Source organism: Wyeomyia smithii, chromosome 3 (assembly GCF_029784165.1).
Source record: "Wyeomyia smithii strain HCP4-BCI-WySm-NY-G18 chromosome 3, ASM2978416v1, whole genome shotgun sequence".
NCBI lineage: Eukaryota > Metazoa > Arthropoda > Insecta > Diptera > Culicidae > Wyeomyia > Wyeomyia smithii.
The window spans coordinates 43,297,671-43,316,810 of record NC_073696.1 but is presented as its reverse complement, the minus strand read 5'-3'; the positions used below and the strand labels follow the sequence as shown (position 1 = coordinate 43,316,810).

Below are 19,140 nucleotides of genomic sequence, written 5' to 3'. Positions count from 1 at the left end.
GATTATTTCGTGTGGGGATACACGATGTCGAAGCTGAACGACTATAAAATAACAAATTTGGAGCAATTCAAGCGAGTTATAACGAAAATCTGGGACGAGATGCCGATGGAGCACGTGCGCGCCGCTTGCGACGACTTTCCGAGACGTCTGAAGCTGGTTCGATCAGAGAAAGGTGGTGTAATTCCGAGATATCGTCTGTGAAGTATCTTTATGAGTTACTGAATAAAGCTATGAAAGCCAGATTCAGATTTTCTTCTTATTCTTTGCAATATTGAGATTTTCCTGTGTGACCGGTTTTTTTGTCACCCTGTATAAAAAGTTATATCAAAAAAATGATTTTTTGGGGCATTCTAGAGGAAACTTCACAATAGTTCGTTTTAATTGGCAGATAGAAATATGGTGTCTTCGACAAAGTTATTTTTTATAAAATATACTGAAACTTTACTCAGCAAAGTGGATTTTTTATGCAAAAATGAGAAAAATAAAATTTGTTTCTGTCTTTTGGGTAGATTAATCACAAAATTATAACTTCCATAAAATGAAGAATAATTAACGAAACAACTTTGCTAAAGCCACTATGGCTCCAAAATCAATTTTTTTTTTTTGGGTAAAAAGTAATTAGTGTAAATCAGTGCATTATTTAAGTAGAAATCGTCAATAACTAAAAAAAATACTTTTTTACTCTTTTACTTTTTTCAAAAATAAGTCTTGTTAAAATATATTACTAGAAAAGCTTCAACCAAATCGAAAATGGTCGATTAACATCGATGTCTTATGTGGCTTGAAGTTGCTTCACTGAGCCTGTAAATATTCCCTTCGTAGTGTCGAGGCATTTGGGTCTCGAAGTAAAACAACAAGCAGTTGGATACGTGGCGGTTTTACCTCTTGTATAGTGGGCGACTTTACCCCCAGTGGAACATTTTCATATTTGACCGAAAAAGTAGTCAAAATTACAAGATTACTCACGGCCTTCGATATTCCCGAAAGAAGATTGATTCAGGCAAGCGATTAAACGTATATTCACGAACAAAACAATAGATTTTTAGACTGAAAAACCTTAAGTCCCGTTGCCGCAAAACAATAGCGCATTGACTGGTTGCCAGCTGAAAGGTTGTTTTTGATTATTTCTGCGACCGTTCGTGCACTATCAAAACAGAAAAACGTGCAAAATTTTATGTAATTATACTGTGATAGACACGTTAAAGAAATTTTTCAATTATTTTATAACTTGGTAGTAAAACTACAGTGGGCGGTCTTACCCCGCAGGGCGGTCTTACCCTGTTTACCCCTACGTCTTACACAAATTTCTTTGCCTGAGTTTGATGGAGACTACAAAGCATGACTTTCGTTCAAGTCGACTTTCGTGGCGCTGATACAAGATGCCATTGAATTAAATGAAGTTAAAAAATTTCATTATCTAAAATCTGCACTAAAAGGGGAGGCAGCCAAGCTTATCGAGTCTCTTGCGATCACTAGTGGAAATTATCAAATAGCGTGGGACACCATCACCAAACGCTATTCCAATGAATATCTGCTAAAGAAGCGGCATCTTCAAGCACTGATGGAATTTCCGAGAATCGAAAAGGAATCTGCAGGACAAATACATGGGTTAGTGGATGAGTTCGATATTGAACCAGCTCGGTGAAAGTACGGAACACTGGGGTGCAATGATAATACACTTAATGTGTTCGAAATTGGATAAGCATACGCTCCAGCTGTGGGAGGATCACGCTGCATCATTGAGGGAACCCACGTTCGTAGTATTGGTGGACTTTTTGGAAAAAAGAACAAGGTTTTTGGATGCTGTGTTATCTAACATTGGAGGTCATAGTAGCACCCAATCGAAGACGATGGTTAGGCGTGAGCGTATGGTGGTACACGCGGTTTCGGAAGGCGGAAAGAATGATGCGATTTGTCAGTATTGCAGCGAAATGCATAATTTGGTTCGGTGTACAAAGTTTCAGAGTCTCGGGCTCAAAGAAAGGTTGGATTTCATCAACAGCAAGCGATTATGCAGCAACTGTTTCAAAGCGGGTCACTGGGTACGAGATTGCAACTCAAGGTTCAGCTGTAGAACTTGCGGTAGGAAGCATAACACTATGATACATCCTGGTTTTCAACCAGGTAACGGAGGAAACAACAACGATAAAATTTTTGACGGAAATGAAACAGCAAATGGCTTAGGACGGAGAGATAATGCAGCTCGTCCACATGTGGTTGCAGAAACGCAAGTGGTGGAACAGAAAGAAGTAGCAAAAACAACCGGATCGTACAGCATCGGTACGAAAAAGGATATTTCGAATTCTAAGGGTTTTCTCTCAACCGTAATCGTGAAGATAAAGGATCAATATGGTGATGAGCAGCTAGCTCGAGCATTGCTGGATAATGGATCACAGATCAATGTCATGAGTGAGCGACTTCGCCAAATGCTAAAGCTGAAACGGAGATCTATATGTGTTCCAATAACAAGGGTTGGACAGTCGGAATCCATAGCAAGGCATGCAGTTAAAACAACAATTAGTTTGAGAATTTGCGAATTTTCTATTGGCTTGGAATTTTTAATACTGCAGCGGGTGACGGCGGATATTCCTTCGAAGACAGTTTGTATTTCCCATTGGAATATTCCTAAAGATATTCAACTGGCGGATTCACAGTTCAACATTAGCGGTCGCATCGATTTGCTACTCGGAGCAGAACATTTCTTCAGTTTCCTGTATGAGAATAAAATGGAGAAGATAGTCCTGGGTCCTCAGCTACCAATAATCGTAAATTCCGTTTTCGGGTGGATGGTAACTGGAAAAGATACGAGTGTACAGGCAGGAAGCGTGGTTCAGTGTTGTATGGCAACCACCACCGAGAGTATTGAGGAGCTGTTGAAAAATTCTGGAGAGTTATAAGTTGTGAGGACCAACCGGCATGGTCAAAGGAGAAACAGTGAGGAGCATTTTAGGGCTACGCAATCAAGATCAGAGGAGGGTCGCTACGTCATTCAGTTACCGAAATGTGTCAATTGGGACCACATGCTAGGTGAGTCACGAGTAACAGCGTTGAACAGATACAGGAAATTGGAAAACCGGTTGGAGCCTGACATTAATATGAAAGAGCATTATCATACTTTCATTAAAGAATACTTGGCTATGGGGCACATGCGGTTATTAACTCAAGCGGAACAGCTGGAGGAGAGCAAAGGATTGGAACGGCCAAGAGTTTATTATTTGCCTCACCACGCTGTGGTTAAAGAATCCAGTTCTACTACGAGGGTACGCGTCGTATTCGGTGCTTCGGCGCGTACGGATAGCGGGTACTCACTAAACAATATTCTTCTCAAGGGACCCCAAATACAGGATGATTTGTTTAATCTATTGATACGTTTCCGTAAGCATGAAGTGGCGCTTGTAGGAGACGTAGAGAAGATGTATAGGCAGATACTTAAGGACACAAAGGATATATTTCGGCTAAGGATATTTTTTCGTTTAACGAAGGATGGTCCCATTGACGTCTACGAGTTACTTACTGTAACATATGGACTCACCCCTTCGTCCTTTTTAGCAACACGGGCGTTGCAGCAATTGGCAGAAGACGAAGGAAAGGAGGGCACATAGTCTCGGTCGGCACTGCTCAAAGCCTTCTATGTCGACGACTACATTGGCGGAGCCTCAACTGTCGACGAGGCTATCGAGCTGCGGAAGGATTTGACATCCTTGATAGCGAAAGGAGGATTTCCAATTAGAAAATGGTGTTCTAATAGACCAGAAGTTCTGTCCGGTATACCGGAGGATCAACTAGGAACTATTCTTACTTTAAAGTTTGAACTAAACCCCGAAGAAAAGGTTAAAACGCTAGGTATTACGTGGGAGCTGAAAGCGGATCAGCTAAAGTTTTGCTACCAGGTAGGAGCTTTTGAAGGTAAATGGACCAGAAGACGCATACTATCGATAATAGCCAAACTATTCGGCTTGATTTCGCCCGTGGTGGTTACTGCCAAGATATTCCTGCAGCAGTTAGCTTTACTGCAAACTGGCTGGGATATTACCGTACCACCAGCACTAGAGCGAAAATGGAGAGAATTTTATGGACAACTCTTTTTGTTAGAAGAGTTTAGTATACCCAGGTTTTCTTTTGTAGCAGATTACATCGACGTTCAGCTTCACTGTTTCGCCGACGCGTCGGCTTTAGCTTATGGGACATGTCTGTATGTTCGTTCAATAAATAATCAAGGCAACGTACGCATTGAGCTTCTAGCATCAAAATCTCGTGTGGCCCCTCTGAAACGATTGACCATCCCTCGGTTAGAGCTCTGCGTGGCTAGAGAAGCCGCCCGTCTGTTTCAGGTTGTTATCAAAGCTCTTTCGTTGGATAACGTGCAGGCATTTTTTTGGTCAGATTCAACTGTGGTTCTGCATTGGATAAAGGCGCCACCCAGTACTTGGAAAACATTTATAGCAAACCGGGTATCCACTATCCAGACAGCAACCTTCGGGCATCCCTGGCGTCATGTGGTGGGTAAGGAGAACCCCGCCGATCTGGTTTCTAGGGGAATGGCCGTCAAGGATTTGTTAAGCAGCGACCGTTGGAAACACGGACCATCGTGGTTGCGGCAGGCGCCATCAACATGGCAGCAGGTAGAGTCTGAATTAATACCTCAAGAGGTGGATATGGAGCCCAGAGTCATCGCTCATGCGAACACCGTCGCGAAAGCACCTAATTTTATTTTCTCTGTACGGTCTTCATTTCTACCAATGGTGAGAATAGTCGCTTTTTGTTTGCGATTTGCGGCAAATTGCCGGAGATCCACCCAACGAAACAACTCGTTATTTTTAACAGTAAATGAGATCAACTCAGCAAAAATGTTACTTGTGCGGCTGGTTCACGAGGAATGTTTTCCAGACGAAATCAAGACGTTAAAGAAGCGTCATCAAATTCCATACCAATCCTCATTGAAACTTCTTTGTCCCTTTCTGGATAATGAGTGCATTATCCGAGTTGGCGGTCGTCTGCAGCACTCTCTCGAGAATTATGCAACGAAACATCCCGCAGTTCCTCCAAAATCACATATATACACCCGCCTGCTTATCGAGCATTACCATCTTCAAACCCATCATGGAGGATGCCAAGTTACACTCGCCGATATGAGACAAGAATTCTGACCAGTTCATGGCAAAAGAGCGGTAAGGGCTGTACTCAGAAAATGCCATAAATGTTTCCGTTCAAACCCCACATCAATACAACAACCCATGGGACAGCTGCCATCTACTCGAGTACGCCCAGCAAGACCATTTCAAATAACTGGAGTTGACTTTTTTGGCCCCTTCTATTTGAAACCCCCAAACCGAAGAGCAGCCCCCACCAAATGTTACATATCGGTCTTCACATGCTTCACTACCAAGGCTATACACCTTGAATTGGTTATGGATCTTCCAACAGCCGGATTCCTATCCGCGCTACGACGGTTCATTGTACACCACGGATTACCGTCGCAAATTCATTCCGATAATGCAACTAATTTTCAAGGTTCGAAGCATGAACTACACGAACTGTACACGATCCTCAACAGTAAATCTGGCCAGCAAATTATCGGAACGGAACTGTCCCACCAAGAAATCACCTGGCACCTAATTCCATCCCGCGCTCCCAATTTCAGTGGATTATGGGAGGCAGCAGTGCGATCTGCAAAGACCTGTCTGAAAAAAGAAATAGGTATCAGCCAATTGAGTCATGAGAACTTTTGCACCTTGCTTGTACAAATATCGGCCGCTTTGAACTCTAGACCTCTAGCCCCCTTATCGAACGACCCAAGAGATCTAGATGCCCTTACGCCAGCCCATTTTTTAATCGGGTCATCAATGAAAGCTATTCCTGATCCCGATTCAACCGCCATACCCACAAACCGCTTAGACCATTACCAGCAACGCCAACAGATGTTTCAAAGGTACTGGCAGCGCTGGAGTCAAGAATACATCACTGGCCTACAGCAAACAAACAAAAATCTTCAACCCAATACCATTAAAATTGACAGCATCGTGATTCTTCGGGAGGACAATTTGCCTTCCCTACAATGGCCCCCTAGCAAGAATAGGTGAAGTGCACCCTGGAGCAGACGGAGTTGTACGAGTTGTCACTGTCAGGACTGCTAAAGGGACATACCGCCGTCCAGTTAACAGAATTTGTCCATTGCCTCATGATGATGCGGTCGACACATCTTTAGATATAAATGATAAGTAGATTTAAGCAACTATTAAGAAATTTTGTTGAAACTAAGTTTCAAGGCGGGCGGAATGTTTAGTGTTAGACATTTAACTGTTATAAACTAAGCACACACAGAAGACATTTACTGAATTCACCCTAATATTATAATGAACACTGAGCACAAATGTACGAAGACAGATCACAGCCACGATATCAGTATCTGAGAGAATCAGTATCAAGCCGATTGCCTAACAAGGAAGGTTAAAATACAAGGTTAAAATATAGTTTTTCGTATCCCCGATAATAAAATAGTTTGAATAGAAATAACACAACGTAGGATTTATATATTCGTATAAGTAAAGGTCACTCTGGCTCAATCAACGAACCAACATTCCCCAACAGTAAGCTTTTTCCATACCATGTGTAGAATATGTGAATTTTATTCTGAAATGCAATAATGTATTCTTCATTCCTATTTCCAAAAAGATCAAGTGACATTTAACATTTAGTTAGTTCATTCCGCGTCGAACACTCGACAGAAACGGACGTGCAAAGTGGTCGTTCTATTACAATCCGGTCCGTGTGTACGAATAGCCAAACAAAAGAGTGTATTATTCAAGGCCATCAGTTGACAGTCGAGTCCGTGTCGCTGTGCTGAGTGATCTCACACCCGGCTCACTGCTGGTGGCTGTATTGGTGCTGCTGTACTGGTGCTGCTGGCTGCTTCGGGTGCAGCTTCGAACGATCGGACAACCACTGCTGGAAGGAAGAAGTAAAGAGGTACGTGTTCTTGTCGGCGCTAGTTCGCTAGTGCGCTACATTTAGCGCGATGGATATAGATCCCTCGCCTCCCGTGCCACAATCCCCGAACCCCCCTGACCCTGACCCTTCTGTTACCCCCTCCCCTGTTCATTCTCCAGTCCCCCCTCGCCCCAGGCTTTACCCGGACGGATCTCAACAGGACAGCTATACTGTTTATTTTCGTCCAAAGGCAGGAGTGAATTCAAAGCGATTAAACATACTGCAAATTTCAAAAGACCTGACGAAGGGGTACAAGGCCGTGACCGAAATTTCCAAGGTCCGACCTAACAAGCTCCGTGTCGTGGTCAGTGATCTGGCACAGGACAATGCTATCGCTTGCTCTGAGCTCTTCACACGCGAGTATCGCGTTTACATACCCGCACGAGACGTGGAGATCGACGGTGTCATAACCGATTCGAGTCTGTCTGTCGAGTGTATCCTTAAAAGCGCAACGGGTTGCTTCAAAAATACCGAAACACAGGCGAAGATTTTGGATTGTAAGCAATTGCGGTCCATGTCTCTCGTCGGCGGTAAAAAAGTTTACACTCCGTCAGACTCGTTTCGCGTTACGTTTGCCGGATCTGCACTCCCTAGCCACGTCTCGATCGACCGGGTTCGTCTGCCTGTGCGATTGTATGTACCCCGTGTTATGAATTGCACCAATTGCAAGCAGTTAGGCCACACAGCCGCCTACTGCTGCAATAAGGCACGATGTAGCAAGTGTGGGGAGACTCATGCGGAAGATTCTTGCAGTGTTAATGCTGAAAAATGTATTCACTGTGGGGAAAACCAGCATGAGCTCTCCACATGCCCGGTGTACATGCAGCGCAGAGATAAAATCAAGCGGTCACTTAAGGAGCGTTCAAAGCGTTCTTACGATGAGATGCTGAAGAAGACCGTGACCACTTCTACCATAACATCGAACCCCTTTGATCTGTTGCCCTCCGATGAAACCGATTCTGACGATTCATCAGCGGGAACATCTTATGCCAATCCTGGGGAGTCTAGGAAAAGAAAAAATGTTTCTTCTCCTAAACTTCCCCGTAAAGGTCCTAAGATTTCCCAAAGTGTAATGAAAAGTACGAACAAACCAAACAGTGCTGCGGAAAAACCGAAGCAAACTCCTCCTGGGCTTGCAAATTTAAAGTCCCAGAAGGAGTTCCCAGCACTGCCAGGAACATCTAAAACCCCAGTTGTTCCTTTTGCACATCCAGTTGATGAAACAAACTCTGGATTAGTGAAATTTTCTGACATTGTGGACTGGATTTTTGAAAATTTCAATATACCCGATCCAATTAAAATTTTTCTTACAGCATTCCTCCCAACAGTTAGATCATTTTTGAAGCAGTTGACTGCCCAATGGCCCCTCCTTGCAGCGATTGTATCCTTCGATGCCTAATTCAACTGCGTATATGAAGGATTCTATCTCTGTCTTACAGTGGAATTGTAGAAGTATTTTACCAAAAATTGATTCGTTTAAAGTTTTGATAAATAAAAACAAATGCGATGCATTTGTCCTTTGTGAAACTTGGCTTACTTCAAATATTGATCTCAACTTCCATGATTTTAATATTATTCGCCTTGATCGAGACACCCCATATGGAGGAGTACTTTTAGGGATTAAAAAGTGCTATTCTTTCTATCGTATTAACCTCCCCTCGATTCCAGGCATCGAAGTTGTCGCATGTCAAATGACAATACAAGGTAAAGAGCTTTGTATTGCCTTCAATATATATTCCTCCCAGAGCACAGGTTGGGCAACGGCTGCTCTTTGATTTAATAGAACTTCTTCCCTCGCCACGTTTGATTTTGGGAGACTTCAACTCTCATGGCGTGGCTTGGGGTTCCCCATACAATGATTACCGCTCCTCTTTAATCTATAACCTTTGCGATGACTTCGACATGACTATTTTAAACAACGGCGAAATGACACGTATCCCGAAACCTCCAGCGCGCCCAAGCGCTTTGGATCTATCCTTATGTTCGACGTCGCTACGGTTGGATTGCACATGGAAGGTAATCCTCGATCCTCACGGTAGCGACCATTTGCCTATTCTTATTTCAATTAATAACGGGTCAACTCGCATGCGACCAGTTGACATTCCGCATGACCTCACACGGAATGTCGATTGGAAGTTATACGAGGAAATGATTTCAAAAGCGGTCGAGTCGATTTAACATCATCCACCACTTGAAGAATACAACCTCCTCGCGGGCTTGATTCTCGACGCCGCGTTGCAAGCCCAAACGAAGAAATATCCCGGCGTAACGATCAAAGAACGGCCTCCCACTCCGTGGTGGGACCAAGAGTGCTCCGATGTCTACACGCAAAGATCCGACGCGTTTAAGGCCTACCAGAAGGGAGGTATACCTGGCGACTATTTACGGTATTCGGAGCTTAATACCAAGCTTAAAAGTTTGGCTAAAGCAAAGAAACGCGGATATTGGCGTCGGTTCGTGAACGAGACGTCGAGGGAGACATCGATGAGCACTCTTTGGAACACAGCCCGAAGAATGCGGAATCGCGTAACGGTCAACGAAAGCGAGGAGTCTTCAAGTCGGTGGATATTTGATTTTGCCAGGAAAGTATGTCCGGACTCTGTTCCTGAGCAAAACATTGTTCGCGATGCGTCTCCGAGCCACGACGCGATAGAATCACCTTTTACGATGGCAGAATTTTCAGTTGCCCTCCTGTCCTGTAACAATAACGCGCCTGGGTTAGATAGAATCAAATTCAACTTGTTGAAGAATCTACCCGGCAATGCCAAGAGGCGCTTGTTGAACTTGTTCAATAAGTTCCTGGAGCAAAACATTGTACCGCAGGATTGGAGGCAAGTGAAGGTGATCGCCATCCAAAAACCAGGGAAACCAGCTTCTGATCACAACTCAACTCCGATTGCAATGCTATCCTGTATCCGGAAATTGATGGAAAAAATGATACTCCGTCGTTTAGACCATTGGGTCGAATCAAATGGTCTACTATCAGATACTCAGTTTGGCTTCCGCCGTGCCAAAGGGACGAATGATTGTCTTGCGTTGCTTTCAACAGATATTCAGCTGGCATATGCTCGCAAAGAACAAATGGCGTCTGCGTTCTTGGACATTAAGGGGGCTTTTGATTCCGTTTCTATTGACATTCTTTCGGGTAAACTTCACCGACAAGGATTTTCTCCAATTTTGAACAATTTTTTGCACAATTTGTTGTCCGAAAAGCACATGCATTTTACGCACGGCGATTTGGCAACTTTTCGCATTAGCTACATGGGTCTTCCCCAGGGCTCATGTTTAAGCCCCCTTCTTTACAACTTTTATGTAAATGACATCGACGAATGTCTGGCAAATTTATGCACGATAAGACAACTTGCAGACGACAGTGTAATCTCTGTTACAGGAGCCAAAGCTGCCGATTTGCAAGGACCATTGCAAGATACCTTGGACAATTTGTCTGCTTGGGCTTTACAGCTAGGTATCGAATTCTCTCCGGAGAAGACTGAGATAGTAGTTTTTTCTAGGAAGCATGAACCTGCTCAGCTTCAAACACAATTAATGGGTAAAACGATTTCTCAGGTTTTGGTACACAAATATCTTGGTGTCTGGTTCGACTCTAAAGGCACCTGGGGTTGTCACGTGAGGTATCTGATGAAAAAATGTCAACAAAGAGTGAATTTTCTTCGTACAATAACCGGACAATGGTGGGGAGCCCACCCAGGAGACCTTATAAGGCTTTACCAAACAACGATACTGTCTGTTATTGAGTACGGGTGTTTCTGCTTCCGCTCCGCAGCAAACACACATTTGATCAAACTGGAGCGAATACAATATCGTTGTTTGCGTATCGCCTTAGGTTGCATGCAGTCGACCCATACGATGAGTTTGGAGGTCTTAGCTGGAGTACTACCATTGAAAAACCGCTTCTGGAGCCTGTCTTCTCGCATTCTTATCAAATGTGAGGCCTTGAACCGTCCTGTGATTGAAAATTTTGAAAGGTTAATCGAACTTAATTCTCAAACCCGTTTTATGACATTGTATTTCAATCACATGTTCCAAAATATTAACCCTTCTTCGAATATTCCAAATCGTGTCGACTTATCAAATACTTCTGATTCTACTGTGTTTTTCGATACATCCATGATAGAAGAAACTCGTGGAATCCCGGATCATTTACGCGTGCAGCAGATCCCTAAATTTTTTTCCAATAAATATCGAAACATCAACTGCGACAATATGTACTACACTGGCGGATCACTTCTTGATGGGTCCACTGGCTTCGGTATCTTCAATAACAATTTAACCGTCTCCCATAAGCTCGATAATCCTGCTTCTGTTTACGTCGCAGAATTAGCTGCAATTCAGTACACCCTAGGGATTATCGAAAAAATGCCAACGGACCATTATTTCATCTTTACGGACAGTCTCAGTTCCATTGAGGCTCTCCGATCGATGAAAGATGTTAAGCACTCTCCGTATTTCCTGGGGAAAACACGGGAACATCTGAGTGCTTTATCCGAAAAATCTACTCAGATTACCTTAGCGTGGGTCCCTTCTCACTGCTCGATACCGGGCAATGAGAAAGCGGACTCTTTGGCTAAGGTGGGCGCAACAAACGGTGATATTTATGTAAGACCAATTGCCTTTAATGAATTTTTCGCATTTGTACGTCAGAATACGATCATCAGTTGGCAAAATTCTTGGACCAAGGGGGAACTGGGAAGGTGGTTACATTCCATAATCCCCAAGGTATCGACGAACCCGTGGTTCAAGGGGTTGGATGTAGGTCGGGATTTCATTTGCGTGATGTCCCGGCTTATGTCCAATCACTATAGATTTGACGCGCATCTCCGTCGTGTTGGGCTCGGGGAGAGTGGTATCTGTGCCTGTGGTGAAGGTTATCACGACATAGAGCACGTTGTTTGGTCATGCCCTGTACACCGTAACGCCAGGTCTAGATTAATAGCTTTCCTGCAGGCCGAAGGTAGGCAGCCGGCTGTTCCTGTTCGTGATATCTTGGCGAGCCGTGACCTATCCTACATGTCCCTTATATACGTTTTCCTGAAATCCATCCACGCCCCAGTTTAGTCCTATCCCCTTCCGCCTACATCCAACCAAACGACAAGAACACGTTAAGATCCCGGATCCGGAAACAGCAATCAGACCCGCACGATACTCTCAAGGCCCGATGGAAACAACCCAATATGCCAGTCCGTAATATCTTGGCCCAGCAGCGGAACAAATTTAATATGCTGCTTACCTATGGCAATGAAAACCATCAAACAGCAAACCTGTGCTTTTAATGCGAAATATTCTAGCTTTAAGTTAGATTTAGTTTCAGCTCGTAGTCGGCAGCGAGGATAAAAAATTTGCTTTTAGTTATTAAGATACTTTAGAAAGTAAGCTACCAGATATAATTGGCGCCGTTAAACATTGAATTGTATTTGTGTCGTGTCAAATAAACTATAGATGAAGAAAAAAAAATTTAGTTAGTTTTTAAGAATAGAGAAATTGTCGTTGACGTCATGAAGAAAAGAAGATGTCCTAACTAAGAGCCTTGGGGGACCCCAGAAGTGATTAAGAGGGGATTTGAGTTTTGTTCGTAAAATTTGACTATCTGTTGATGGTTATTCAAATATGGTTCAAACCATTTCCTGACTTAAGCCCATTTTTTTGCAATTTGAAGAGTAACATTGGTATGTCGATCAAATGCCTTACTAAAACCGTGTAAAGAGCCTCTATTTGATTGCTATTATCCATTGCTTCCAATAATTTATAAATTAATGTAAATTGGTCGATGTTGCGATGATATGGCCTTTGAAAAGGCCATGCTGCTTATAACTTGAGCCGTTACAAATTTTGTTTCCATTTTATGTCACCCTTCAATAATCTCGGGAATTGAAAGGGGAAAAAAGTTCAAGCTGTTTTGTTAATTTTATTGGTTTTTCGACAGCGTATATTCTTAAGGTAATAAAAGATATTCCGTTTTTGGTCTCGGTGTTATTTATTTTTTGTATGAAACTATGGTTATTCCACGATAATTACCGTATGTCAGATACCTGGCCAGAGTTGTTTGTAGCTTTTCCTTTTTTTGTAAAAATTCATATTCTAGTGGTTCAAAAGCCAAAAATATGGAGAACAAATTTGCATAATTCTTCGTAAGTAATGAAGGAATTCCGTCAGGTCCAGGATCTTTTCAGGCATCCAAGTTTTTGACGCCATACCCCTTCAGGAAGTTCGGGTAAAATGTAAAATATTCACAGTCGCGAGCCTCTTCAAAACTGTTGTATAGACTTCCGGAAAAAGTTTTACAAACAGATTGCTACCCCAACACTTTTGTCAAGATGCATTATAGTAACAAAATTTCATTACTGATGCACTTGTTTTTAGGTCTTCAACTTTTGTTTGAAGGTCTTCAAGTTTTTTATATAACTGTTATGCCAGACAGGATTTTCTGTATTTACACTACGTCTTTTTTTCTTCAGAGATATTTCCTATTTTTTCTGTTTCATTATATTAAACAAAATATTAAAGAAAATATTCGTGGTAGCATCGATATTTCTTCTTTTTTAAAAACAAGTCGTCAGTTACCATTGTAGGCAGTTGTAACAAGATTTGCTCAGCAATTTGGAAGAAGGTTTCACAAATGGATTGGTGAGCATGGTCAGTGAGTTATTTTAAAACAATTAGTTCTTAGAGCGTCTGATGCGCGCAAGAATATTTCTTCATAACCACGGTTTCGGGTACAATTTGAAAGATGACAACGAAACTTCTTAAACTTTTTTTTAGAATGCTTTACGTGATTGCTCATTATTGAATATAGACAGTTCGTTGTGCTAAACTGACGTTGAAAATAGGTACAATTTTAGCAAAGGACATTTTTAAAAACCAACAAACGGATTCTTTAGTTTATGCGGGCAAGAAATACCAGAAAAAGCTGACCCAAAAATCATTTTCCAAAAAGTCACAGTTTATTTTTTATTCTTGACCTTCCCATGCGTAAAACTGCCTCGTATACACGACACAGGCAGGCACTGAAGCGCCCTAATTGACTTTCGACATCTGCTCATCCAGCCTCCCCTACCCCCCTGGCATGCTCTACTCGCAAAAGCTAGATCAACCAGCAATGCTCCCGCCCCAGTAGGCTTCAATAAATACAATAAACAGATGAATGTAGCCTCGTGCCGTGCATGTGGCTATCCGGTACCGCACGCACAATGCCATTGCTGGCGGGTAGCCGACTGGTCCTGGCAAATCGGGACCAGAGAATCCAGCCAACTTGCGCAGCCGAGCAGATTTATTGGATACTTCCAGTAAATAAGCATTCGAAAATAGCAGCGTTGTGCATCGAGCTGCCCGGACCCAGACCGAACGATGCAGCAAATATTCCCCTGCACGGGTCGGTAAAATAGAATATTTGATGGGAACAAACCTGTTAGAATATTGAAATCAAATCAAACATTGTAATAGCTAAAACATTTCCAATCAGCGAGTCGCATTCGCAGTCGCGTGTGGAACGGATTAACGGCTAAGCAACATAATAGTGTTGGTTGTTCAGTTTATTGATAATAAAACATCCCTGTAAGCAGCACTGTATAATAATCGGTAAATTATTAATTATTAATACCGAACCGATAAATTACGACTCAGCTGGAGAGAGAGTAAACATTCCAACCATACAGAAAACCAGCGAACCCACCCTCGAACACATCCTTTTCCACGTTGTACCACCAGAAGAACAAACTCTTTATCGACGCCAATCGCCACTTGCTCGAATGGCCGGCGTTTTGTAGCGATATTATTTATCTGCTCTCGAACGCATAAATTTCTATTAGTTCGAAATGATCATTTATCTTCGGAACTTTCACATACAGGATTTCTTCTTTCGAATTCGTTTCCTGGCTCGCGTCAACAAAGCCTTTCTCTACGCTACCATCTTCCATTGCTTTTTCACCCAACAGTCACTTGCCCGGGTGCAAATCTTCCCAGCTTTTTTTTCTTCTTTGCTTCTTTGTGCATAGTCTGTGCGATGCTGGCAAAGCCTTCGTTCTTTGCAAACGGGCTTCTCCGTTCGGAACTGACCTGGAAGGTATTTAGAGGGCTTCAGCTGAGCACCAGCAGCAGCAGCGGTAGCGTTTTCTTCTCCATTTCTGGTTCGGGCACAGGATTTCCGTTTTTTTTTCTGGGCATAGTCGTCTTTTTCTTCTTTTCCTCTGCAATGGTCGTTTGCAGGCGAAGGCATCATCTTGAGCGTTCTGTATAAATACTTCCTCTTTTGTCGTGTATGTGGGTGTGAATGGGAAAACGATGGAACTGTTTCTTCTGGCAATAACCACATATTGTGCTGTTTTCTGTTGGTGACACTCGCTTGTACTTGGATAATGAGTTATGCACGGGATGCCGTGAGCAGGCTCGCTATTTGCCTCGGTGAACACGAAAAAGCCATTCAGGGCTCATCACTCTAAATTTTGGTGGGTAATTCGCTTGATTAGCTGTTTGCGAGTTGATGAGTTTTTCCGGTTCTCGAAGTTGGATGGAGATTGTTCCTTTTTTTCAAGGGTTGCTCAAAGTTACTTAAACTTTTTCATGCGAAAAAATTTTTATTTCATAACTAGTGAACCTAAATCAAGCACAAAAATTGTACTTATCACAGAGTAAAGCTTAAAACCGTAACGAGACTTGTCATAGAATTTTAATCTAGTCAAATCAGCCCATCTAAGTTACGCGATTTAAGAGTGAAAAATAGTATTTTTCCATTATCCTTCAGCACAACTGGGCAGCCATTGAATAGAAAGATCATTTTCGCCGGAGATAACGAGACTCGTACCAACGATAAACGCTAACGAAGGGTACGCAATATTTAACTCATCAAATAGGATACCACCGAGAATTTGCATCCAAAGCATTCGGGCTGTTCACTGTGTAGTGAATCTTCCTTTCGTTTATTCAATTTCGTTTTAAATCCATGGGAGTGCTACTAGGGTGCAGGTTCAATAGTGGTACTTTTAGTATGCTTTATATACAAAATATATTTTTAGATGGAATTGCAATTTTTTTAATGCCATTGACAGTGTGATATTGATTTCTTACATATTTTGTAGCACATGGACCCAATTTAAATATTAGCAGAAACAAACTTCATTTAACAAACAAATATCAAGACTAGTTTTGACATTATTTAACTTCAGATTTTTTTGCTTCTATCTAAAATGGTGAATAAATTCAAAGAAAAACTCATTTATTTTTTATGAAGTTACACTCATTTTTAAAGAAAAAATAAATATTTAGAAAAGAATCGTAATCGGCTTTCCAATGAAGCTTTTTATGGTGCTAACAACAAGAGCGGTCGATTTTTTGAATGCTATTATTGATTCTTTCAATCAATTGTTTGCAATTCGTTCCAAAAATAGAAAAGGTTGTTTATAAGACACAACCGCAAGGTTAACGTAGAACAACGCGAGCCTGTATTATGTCAATGTCTATTTCGCATATGATTGAGGATACAATCGATTGGGGCAAACCAATTTGATGGTATGAAGCGATGAATTTTAGTAATAATTTCAAATCTCTTTTTTACTAAATGATCAGTTACTCTGAACAGACTCGTTTTAAAAGTGATTTGAAGTAATTCGACAATAATGGGGAAACGCAGTTGTAGGTAGAGCACCACTTCATCGTTTGTTTTCCGGAGGCAAAACAGCTTTGATATTGGGCAGAACACCTCCATACATAAGCCTGTACAATTCGTCGTCATTGACAGCGTTCCCCGCCAATTCCAACATTTCTGCAGTAAGGCACTCTATTATATTCGCAAGTAGTCCAGCGCCAACGCGCATAATTTCCACTACACAGTGGATGATGGATTCGACCTACTGGGAAGCGAAAATGAACGGGACTTTGTTTTTCACTTGACTTTACCTCCTTTGCTATCACCAGACCTACGAAGAAAACACCTCTGTATAGGACTAACTCCGCAACCAAACGGCGCCGCGTAGGTGGTAGAATGAAGAAATTTGAAAAAAGGGCGGAATGAGTTACATAAGTTTTTTGTCTGTATAACTATATAACCGTCAACAAGCACTACGGCAGTTACGACTAGCTCGATGTAATTTGTTTTATTCCTAATGCCAGATATAAATTGCAACAGCCCTTCTCAGGGCTGAACTAATGTTGAATTTTATTACCTTGCAAACTAAGAAATGTGTGACCGCAGTTAGTTTTATTCCAGGCGATTAAAAATATTTGCAATGACCAAAAATTAACACTCTTTCCTAATGTGACAACACAAATGGCGCTTCTTACCGCCCCGAAATCATTTCATTTATTTGAAGTTTTACCGATAGGAAAAATATGGTTCATTTTCTTTTCAAATCTATCGTCTAGGGGCTGTCCATATTCCACGTGGGCAGTAAAGTTGTCATTTTAGACCCTCCCTTCCCCTTCCGTGGACAACCGTGAACATTGACCACTCCCCCCCCCCTCTCTTCTTTTGTCCAAATAGAATTTTTTTAAACGAAAAATTTATTAGGTGATTAAGCATAAAACATGTCAGCAAGATATAACAACAATAATTTCAGATTCAGCCCAAACCACTCACTCAAAACTGAAAATCTAACAACGGTATTGAAAAAGTTGAAAATAAAAAACAGTTATTAATTTTTCTCGAAACGGTTTAGAACCAAATAGTAAAGTAATAGTTCCAAATCAAAAAATCGGAATTACTTTCGAACGACAGATGAGACCAAAAACGGAAATAATAGCAGAGTAAAACAATTTACATACATTCACAAACGGAAGCCGATTTTTATTTCCAAAATTCTAATACATATTATCAAACGCATTTCAAACTTTAATCAAGGAACCAATAAAAATTCAACTGGAGCCAGCCTGAAGTATTTACGAAAAATATAAGTGCTAGATTTCGAGTTTTGCTGTAAATAACCAAAAGCGCTCCAAAGACTGAACAATTTTGATTAAACTGAAGCGCTCCCAAAAGCTAAAAAACCCAGGAGCTTCTAACTGAACTGAACACCATTTAAATACCGAAAGTCTTCCGCTTTCGACTGTATATAATTTCCTGCAAACCTCAACAATAATTTGGTAGGAAGGTAGTGTTACACATGCCAATATAATGGACTCAAAGGACTCCGGTTTTTCATTGGTTTGGCTATCATTCAAGATGTTTACCAAAATGAATAAATGAAGAAATTATTGATCTCGTTGCTTCACAAACACCATGCCGATGGAGAGTATGTGTTTTAGCATCATCATATCACGGCAGAAAACACAAACGTTCCTGAACAACCCTTTTAACCCCATTTGTACCCAATATACGCAGCCCATAGAATCTTCCTAAGTGTCGTCCAATCGAAATTTGTTTGGGGTTGCAAGATCCATGGTCTGCAAAAATAACTGGAGATCAACGAGCTGCAAACAGTTGACTGGTACAATCAAGAGATGTATTCCAAAAGTCGACGGGAAAGCTGTAGAATTGTTTTGCTTCGGTATCATTGATCGCATACCCGTGATAGAAGTGTATTCTCCAACCGGTTTTCGAATACGACAAATTAGACCGCCTGATCTTCGAACAGTCTATCCCCTGGACAGGAACTGATCGAGGAGATCGATGAAATAGTATCGATCAATGGTAAATATAAGAGGCCCTTCGAAACGTCATCGCTCTCTCCTTTGTTTGCCAGCACCTTCGTAGTGTAGAACGCCAGTCATCAATTTTTTTAGTGGATGAGGAATTTGTAAACTTAAGCTATAAAATAAGTTAGTAAGTTAGTAGCCAGTTCGTGTGGTAGTTCATCCGAAAGCTCCTAAGTTATCGCTAATCATGAAAAACCTTCGTTTGAAGGCCGTTTCTCAAATGTTCATTATTTCAATGTTCATTGTTTATTTAGGTATATCTAGGAGAATTGATACATTATTCATCTCAGCCCATTTATTCATCCTATACAACATGGAAATGGATTCTTCTTTGTTCACTTTAGATTTGTCATAAAGTAGAATCCTCAAAAACTCACTTAAAAGCTGTAAATTTGATATTATAATCGAGCATATGCACTCGAAAACTCATTTAATTCAATCACCTACCTCAGAAAACAAAATCCGCGCATTGTTCTATGGGGTTACAACGGGACTCGTTCAGCAGCCAACCAA

At 41.6% G+C, this 19,140-nt stretch overlaps 2 protein-coding genes across 2 annotated transcripts; both read left to right on the top strand.

Annotated features, from left to right (window-relative positions):
* Positions 1–3,137: 3,137 nt before the first annotated feature.
* On the top strand, positions 3,138–3,602 carry LOC129728249 (uncharacterized). The gene has a single exon (XM_055686671.1). The coding sequence runs from the start codon at positions 3,138–3,140 to the stop codon at positions 3,600–3,602; it is 465 nt and encodes a 154-aa protein (XP_055542646.1).
* A 1,806-nt stretch (positions 3,603–5,408) lies between these two features.
* On the top strand, positions 5,409–6,080 carry LOC129728248 (uncharacterized). Its single transcript, XM_055686670.1, has one exon. The coding sequence runs from the start codon at positions 5,409–5,411 to the stop codon at positions 6,078–6,080; it is 672 nt and encodes a 223-aa protein (XP_055542645.1).
* Positions 6,081–19,140: the final 13,060 nt, after the last annotated feature.

Coding starts and splice junctions, on each gene's coding strand:
- LOC129728249 (XM_055686671.1), top strand. CDS start 3,138: ATGGGGCACATGCGGTTATTAACTCAAGCGGAACAGCTGGAGGAGAGC.
- LOC129728248 (XM_055686670.1), top strand. CDS start 5,409: ATGGATCTTCCAACAGCCGGATTCCTATCCGCGCTACGACGGTTCATT.